General features: G+C 47.6%; 1 protein-coding gene across 2 annotated transcripts in view; it reads right to left on the bottom strand.

Moving 5' to 3' along the window:
* Positions 1–1,069: 1,069 nt before the first annotated feature.
* Positions 1,070–8,315, bottom strand: part of St3gal2 (ST3 beta-galactoside alpha-2,3-sialyltransferase 2) — a 48,130-nt gene continuing 40,884 nt past the window's right edge. For both annotated transcript variants that reach the window (XM_032888223.1, XM_032888224.1), the window contains 4 exons: positions 6,314–6,493; positions 4,423–4,468; positions 3,797–3,916; positions 1,070–3,339 (listed from right to left, as the gene is read on the bottom strand). In XM_032888223.1, coding sequence (XP_032744114.1) covers positions 3,166–3,339; positions 3,797–3,916; positions 4,423–4,468; positions 6,314–6,493 — 520 coding nt within the window. In that variant the 3' untranslated portion in view covers positions 1,070–3,165. The remainder of the gene's footprint in view (positions 3,340–3,796; positions 3,917–4,422; positions 4,469–6,313; positions 6,494–8,315) is intronic.

Here is an 8,315-nt window from a genome sequence, read left to right as displayed (position 1 = left end):
GACAGATCTCTGGGTTTGAGGCCAGCCTGGTCTGCAAAGAGAAACCCTGTCCCAAAAAAGCAAAATAGAAATCACAAGGCAGATAGTCTGTGGACTAGGAATGGAGCAAAATAGCTCATCCAGGTCATAGCTGATTCTACCCAGCTACCCTAGTGTCAGTCCTGATAGGTCCTGTCTCTGGACATAAAACTCTAACGCAGCCTCCACATCTGTCCTATTTTAACAGAACAGTCTTCCTGCCCCAGTTTGAGAAACCATCACAGAAGAGTTAAACAACCACAGGGCAAAACCCCATGGCCCAGGTTATCAAGGAAGTGTCTTTGTTTTTAGTTAAATAGCAAGTCCCCTCACAGGGCAGTGGTGGCACATGTCTTTAGTTCCTGAACTCAGGAGACAAAGCTGACGGAACTTTTAGGAATGAGACCAGCCTGGTCTACAGAGCCTAGGTACAGGACAGCCTCTCAGAAAAGCAAAACAAGGGGTTGGGGACTTAGCTCAGTGGTAGAGCGCTTGCCTAGCAAGCGCAAGGCCCTGGGTTCAGTCCCCAGCTCCGGAAAAAAAGAAAAGAAAAGCAAAACAAATTTAGCATGCCTCCTCAACCTCCCTCAGACTGTAGGAATGAGTCATAACTGGAAAAAAAGTAATCTGGACAGTGAAAATGAACATCTGTAATCCCAACCTGTGGGAGGCAGAGGCAGGATTTCTGAACTTGAGGACAGCCTGGTCTGCAGAGAGACCCAGGACAATCAGGGCTACACAGAGGAACTCTCTTAAATTGGAAAGAAAAAAAAAAATAAAATAAAAGTTACCACCTGTAGGGGTTTGAAATTTAGTTCTGAGAGACACCTATTTTAGTAGTGGTTTAAGGTGCAGACCCAACATTTGCCCCGGTTTTCCAGTTACCCTACCGAGGTTTAAGCATTCATCTTCGTGATAGGCAAACTGAGATAGGTGAGAACTGTTCATTTGCACAGCACCCTGTTGTACTGTCAACAAGCTGTTGGCCACATGTAGTGTGGATGGAGTCAGCAGAAAAATGTCAAAACTTCTGAGAAAACTCCCCATAGAGTCACAGGAAGAGGACCGCTTTATGGGTGCTGAGATAAACCAACATGAGTCTGTAATAAAGACCCTATATTTACAAAAGGCCATTTCAGGTGAACCAGAAATTCTTCCCAAGGCATTACTCTTTTAGAGGAATCTGAAGAGGGGACAATGGATTTTTTTTTGCTCCCTTTTTTCCCCTTGAGAAAGGGTCTCATATAGCCCAGGTTAGTTTGAAAGTTACCATATAGCTGAGGCTAGCCTTTAACTTACTTTCCTGCTGCAGCCTCCTAACTGCTAGGATTAAAGGCACATACCACCATGCCTGGCATAATAAATTGATTTTTCTAAACCATAATACTCAGCCCTCTGTGGGGGGACTTCGGAGTGCAGAGCCCATGAAATAGGCTTCTCAGGTGTAAGAGGTTATCAGAGTTGCCTTGTTCCCCCAAACATCCTTACCTCCTCAGAATCACCTATGAGGGTACAGTTCAGAACAGATGAGTAACTCTATGGACTTTGTTCTTTTTAATTCAGGAAAAGAAACAGAGGGAAAGATTGAATGTTTAAATAACTGTAGAAGAAAAGGGATGTGGGTGCTGGGACCTACCTTTTCTAGAATGGTGACTCATGGTTTAAGCAAAACAAAAGGAGGAAAAATAAATTATTCTTCTCAATACTGTTTGGCATAATCGCATTACTTTCCCACTTCTCATCACAGCAGCTTCTTGGGAGAGCTGAGACAGGCAAGAACGGCCACTGGTACAGTGACTGCACGATGATTAGAGCCCTGAGAGGTTCCGCTACAGCCCTGCTCAGTGTACTCCCTTTTTCTCTACCCCTGCTTTTGAAACTTGGAAGGAACAAATTCAAGCAAAGTTCTTCATATATTAGTTTTTAGGGGTACTTGCCTCATACCAAACTTTAACACACTCCTTACGTGTGACTGTCCCCCAACCAGGAAGCTGCTTGGTAATGTCAACTCATTAAGAATGGGAAATTATTATGTGGACACTGAAGGGAAGTCTTTTCTGGGGCCTGAGGCATTCACGAAAGCCCTTTCTCCCAAATGAACCTCAACTTTGACCTGGGTCAAGTCATGCAAATAGCTTCCAGTTGTAACCCGATTCTTGACTCACCAGCCCTTTAGGAGCTGGAAAGTAGGTTAGAACAGGCGAGTAAGCATGGTAAAGGGGCGGACAGGAGGAGCCATGCATGGCAGATACCAATCTGCTCCTCCCCAGCAAAGCTCCGAGCCATCTGCAAGGCCTGCAAAGAACTGTCAAGCGATCTTGGTTGGATAGCCATCCCTGGCAGCTGGAGGGTAACTAAAGTATGAATCCAAAGCAAATCCAACCCCCAAGCAAGAGGCTGCCTGCTCCTCTTTGGGGTGACAATGAAAGAAAAAGATACATGCACAGGGCACTCCTTTCCAGCCTACTGTCCAACCCTGCTGCTCTCGCCTTAGGGCTAAAGACTTGGGCTGCGTGTGAGAGAGCACAAGCAGCGGAGTCCCGGTGGTCTCATTTTGTCTCCAAATCAATAGGTGAGCTGGAGAGGAGACCCAGGACCTAAGGACAGACGCTGAGAAGGTGGTGGGGAACAGGAGTGAGGGCACACGTGAGAGAAGCACCTTGCATGTGACCCGGTGGAGCTTCCTACCCGTTCCTGACACTAATGAGGCCCTAGGGAGGTCAACCCAACTAGGGAGTGAATACAACCCCCTACTAGCTGGTGAGCCACAGAATGCCCTGGAAAGTGTCTCGCCGGGACCACATTTCTTTGGCGGGCTTCACTCACCCATCGGGACTAAGCTGGAAATGAGCAGTTCAAGGTGCTCCCTCCCAGACCCAGACCGGCCTCTTAAAAAGCAGAAAAATTCTCATCCAAAGCGGGGTTGGGGGTTGGGGGAGGGGGTCCAGGCCCGCCGCCTCCCAAGGCCATGATTGGTGGAGACGGCGGCGCCGGAAGTTCTCCTTGAGTTGTGTGATTGGCTAAGAAAGAAGCTCCTCCCAACTGCAGCACTGATTGGTTGCTGGGGACGGCGCAGTCTGATTGGTGGGCGGCAACCGGCGCTTGCCAGACCCTGAAGTGACTGGTTCTGAAGGCGCCTGAGGCTGCTCAGTTCCCTCGGTAGACTTCAATCTTGCTGGCCTTGGCCAGCATGTCAATGATGTGGGCTTCGAAGTCGGCATCATGCACGCCTGTCTTCCGGAACTCGCCCGCGTACCGGTTGTTCTCCCAGTAGTGGTGCCAATTGCCACGGCTGTCGGCCCCGAACCCATACACGTTCACCTGTGAGGAGGATGGCACAGGGATCATTGGGAGTCTGGGACCGCTGTGGGGGACAACCAAGCCTTGCACAAGGACACTGACTCAGAGGGGACTGCTGCCTCTCTGTCTCTTTCTCATTTGTGTTTTGCTTTTCCACAACAGGGTCTCATGAGGCCCGGGTTGGCCTCAAATGATCCTCCTGTCTCAGACTCTCCGTATCTGATTACAGAAGCCACCATGACTCTGCTATAAATTTGTCTTTTTAATGAAGTAATTTTTGTTAGTAAAATTTAAAAGGTAATAAAATGGGAAATGCAAACATATTGTTTATAGGAATAACAGATATGAAAAAAACCTAATCCACATGGTTTTTGTCTATAGAAACTGTTTCCCTAGAACCACAGCTAAGGTGGAGAACGGGCCGTTCCCTCTGTCTATGGGTTCTCCTACTTCCTCTCTAGACTGGCACGGAGCCTACCTCATCACACACGTGTAGTGCAAAGAAGAGCACCAGCATTCCTGTGGAGGGGTAGCGGCCATGGTGCTCGGTCCACCTGTCATGGATGTACTTGAAGAAGGCTGGGTTGTAAATCTGGACCTGCAAGGAGAGTAAGAGACACAATAAGGGCTTGGAGGAGGGTTGGGGATTTAGCTCAGTGGTAGAGCACTCACCTAGCAAGCACAAGGCCCTGGGTTCAGTCCCCAGCTCCCGAAAAAAAAAAAAAAATAAGGGCTTGGAGGTCTGGAGATTTGGGCCAGGCTCTGACCAGCTTCTAGCAGTTGCTCTGGAATGCTGTGCATGGGTTTTCCTAGGTTCCTGTGGTCAGTGCAGGGGTCAGGCATACCAGCAGGTACAGATTCCCCCCCTCCCCCAAGACAGGGTTTCTCTGTGTAGCCCTGGCCATCCTGAAACTCACTCTGTAAAGCAGGCTGGCCTCAAACTCGGAGACCCGCCTGCCTCGGCCTCTGCCTCCTGACTGCTGGGATAAAGATGTGCAATACCACCGCCTGGCCCACAGATTTTGATGGTCTTCATACACCTTGATTAAGCCAGCATAACCTCCATGCTGGTGAGGGTCAAAAGACCAGTGGGAGGGAACTTACCTTCTCTTTGTCCACTCGAAGGAAGGACTTCACTGGAGCATAGGTGCTGCAAGAAGACAGAGACCGTTCAAATGGTTCCCAGATGGCAACTCATCTGCTCCTTATGAGCAAATGCTAACACCCTCATGATGCTAATCACTAATGTAGATTTCTACATGATCTATCCTCTCTGCACGTTCACCACGGCAAGGCCTTGCTCAGAAACCTTCAGCGGCTTTTGGGATAGAGCTGGGATATTTAGGTCAAGCCTAGGGACTTTCCAATCTCACCCTTTCTTCCCTAAGCTGTCGTCTGGGGAACTCTGCATTTGGATTAGCTGGTCTCAAACTCACCGTGTGTGCTGCCTACTTTTTATATCAACCTGACACGAGCCAGAGGGTCTGAGAGTAGAGGACCTCAACTGAGAAGACCCCTCCATAAGATCCAGCTGTAAGACATTTTCTTTAAAGATGTATTTATTCTATATAAATACACTTCGCTGCCTTCAGACACACCAGAAGAAGGCATCAGATCCCATTACAGATGGTTGTGAGCCACCATGTGGTTACTGGAGTTTGGACTCAGGGCCTCTGAAGAGCAGTCAGTGCTCTTAACCACCAAGCCATCTCTCCAGCCCAAGACATTTTCTTAATTACTGATTGATGGGGGAGGGCCCAGCCCATTGTGGTGAAGCCACCCCTGGGCTGGTGGTTCTGGCTTCTGTAAGAAAGCAGGCTGAGCAAGCCGTAAGGAGCAAGCTGGTGCTAAACCACCTTCGGCCTTCTTACTACTTTAAAAAAAAAAAAAAAGATTTCAGTTTACTTTTAATGTGTATGCCTACAGGTTCATGCCTAAAATATTCAAGGCCCTGAGTTTGATCCCCAACATCACAAATAAAGTATAATATGAAGTAGACAAACAAAATATGGTGTTCACTACAATGATGGAATGCATTCAGTCTCAGTGGAGGACGGACGTTGTGTCGGATGAGCAATAAGTCACACGGACAGTGGAACACAGACAATGTCACACGGACAGTGGAACACAGGTGGGCAGGAGCAGCTGGAGGTGATGTGATGGGTAGTGGACAGTTTCTTTTTGTGATGTGCACGTTTTGGATGAACCTTATTGAACTTCATACATTAGCAAGGGTTAAAATAGTGGTTTTCATATTTAACCACATATAAAAATACAAGGTTAGTCAGAGTAGACCATGTGGATGTTTAGGGCTGGGGATGGGTTATGGTGGCATTAGATCAAAGACCTTTAGAACATAAAGGCATTCTAACTGTCATGTTTATTAACTGTCATGTTTACATTTTAGAAGTTTTATTACATTGTGGATTCGCCATATAGCGATGCATGTCAGAGGGACAAAAAATGTTACTGGATTTTGTACATTTTAGAAGGCACACATTCTTATTACATTTGTATCTGTGTGTGGAGGCAGGAGAATTACTTCAAAGCCAGCCTTGACCTTGTCTCAAGAAACACACACAGACACTTGAGAGATGGCTCAGTGGTTAAGAGCACTGACTGCTCTTCCAGAGGTCTTGGATTCCCAGCAACCACATGGTGCTCACAAGATGGGATGGGCTCTTTCAAGACTTCATATACATAAAATACCATAAATAAATCAAAACAAAAGGGTTCTGGGAGATTGAGAAGATCTCAAAGACATGTTCTCGAGAGACCAGTCCAAGCTGGGCAATCATGGTTTTGCCACACTGAGCTGCACCAAGTAGGAAGAGACACAGTATGAGCTACGCCTTCAATTAAGCCACCATTTTGAGTCCCTACTCCTAACTAATTCAATTAGAGAATATTTTGAACATTGAGAATTTTTTTTTGAACAATCCCTCCCAGGGAACTCCTGGCACCAGTATGCTACTCAGCCAGCAAAGAGGCTCACAATCGGATCTGTCCTGTGGAGAGGGCGCTGGCAATCCACATCAGGTCCAGGGCCTTGAAGGGCACCAGCACGAAGCTCACGTTGGCAGGCAGGTTCTTGGCACTCTCCGGGTACATGAAATGGTGCGTTGTTCGGCTGCCAACATCCTTCTCAAAGCCTACAGTCGGTGCCTGATTCATCCTAGAGAGAGAGAGAGAGAAAGAGACAGAGAGAGGGAGGTATGAGAACGGACAGGCATGGAAAGTGTTGTATTAGTTTTAGAGGATAATTTGGCACTCATCAAAAATAAAAAAGGAAGCTGGACACGATGGCTAATGCCCATGGTTCTGGCATTCAAGAAGCTGAGGCAGGAGGATTGCCACATATTTGAGGCCATCCTGAGCTATAGAGTGACACCTGTCTCAAAATAAAATGTACAAAATGATGTACACTTTGACTCAGCAATGGCTCAGCAAGTAAAGATAAAAACTATTCCATTAATCAAGGAACTAGGGGGGTACAAGGTGTGCATTCATCCACCGAGTACCATTTAGGTACCGGAATGGAGTAAATCTTACATATTGGTAACAAACCCAACCCTATTCAGTGGAACATCCTAAGGGTGGAAAGTGCCCCGATTCCTTTTTGAGACAGGATCTCATACACTGGCCTCACATTTGCTGTGTACCTAAAGTTGGCCTTGAACTCCTGGCCTCCTGCTTCCACCTCCCAAGTGCTGGGATTACAGAGATGTACTCCCCACTTCCCATTTTGGTAAACATATTACATCACAGGCTCCAAGCACCAGCCTGTTGGTCTCGTTTCCTGCTGTTTACAAAGACATTTCTGTCCCCTGAGGACGGAGTACCTTATGGCAGCATTTCTACCACACTAGGGTGACCGGAAGCTCTGCTCCTTCCCTCTGCCACAGGGACCCTGGAGGGAGGAACAGTCTCCATGTGCCTCCCTAGCTTTCAGGACAGCTCTATGAAACTGTACAAACTTCCCCCCTCAGAGTGGCTGGCACCACTCTCTGGGTGGGTGTAGACTTCCTGTGCCACTGAACACCTCTGCTGTTTTTCTCCTGCTCCTCTTCCAATAGCAGAAATGTCAGAGAGGTAGGGAAACATCTCAGATGCCTGTGGATGGAAAAGGCACGAAGGACAGGGAAGAACTTGCTGGGCGGATGCTGGAAGCCAGATTTATGCTTACGAGATCTGAGAAGCAAACTTTATCTTTTGTTGTTGTTGTTTGTTTGTTTGTTTTCAAGATAGGGCTACTCTGTGTAGCCCTGGCTGTCCCAGAACTCTCTCTGTAGACCAGGCTGTCCTCTAACTCATAGATCTGCCTGCCTCTGTCTCCTGAGTGTGTGCTACCACAGCCCGATACCAGAGACTAAAGATCAAAGACTGTAACTATCCAGTTTCAGGGAAAATGTTTGAAAGAAGACTGTCTGGGAGGAGGGACAGGCAGCTGTGAGGAAAGAGGAAAAAGAGAAGTCAATGGTAGGTGACTACAATCAAAACTATATACTCATATGAAAATATTGTAACGAAACCCATTATTTTGTGTAATGGGGGAAGAGAAAGACCATGGTTACCCAGCTGCTCCTACAAGACCAGTGCCAGCTCTCTCCACTGATTAGCCAGGCTACTCAGAGTCAAGTGTTCTGTCAGCTTCCTTCAATCCTCTTCTACCCACTTCAGGCCCCAGACAGCAGGGATCTGGAAATGAAGGCCCAAAATAAAATCCAAAAGGGAGGTACGTGGCATTCTTTTGGAGACTCTGACTCATTCTAGATAAGTCCTGGAAAGGGGCCAGAAGATGACAGATCTCTGGGACATGGGGCCAAGCATTCCAGAAACCTATCTGCTCCCAGCTGCCCTCAGCAGCCAAAGAAAGGCCGGGCAGGGTGGATCCCATTTTACTTGGGGCCCAGTGTCTGGCTGCCTTACCCCTTTCCTCATGTTTCCACCATGCCTTCTGTCACCTGACAATGCCAGGAGCTGGATGTCTCTATCTG

Source organism: Rattus rattus, chromosome 17, assembly GCF_011064425.1.
Source record: "Rattus rattus isolate New Zealand chromosome 17, Rrattus_CSIRO_v1, whole genome shotgun sequence".
Lineage (NCBI taxonomy): Eukaryota > Metazoa > Chordata > Mammalia > Rodentia > Muridae > Rattus > Rattus rattus.
Note: the sequence above shows the minus strand (reverse complement) of the source record. Positions and strands in the feature narration are given on the sequence as shown.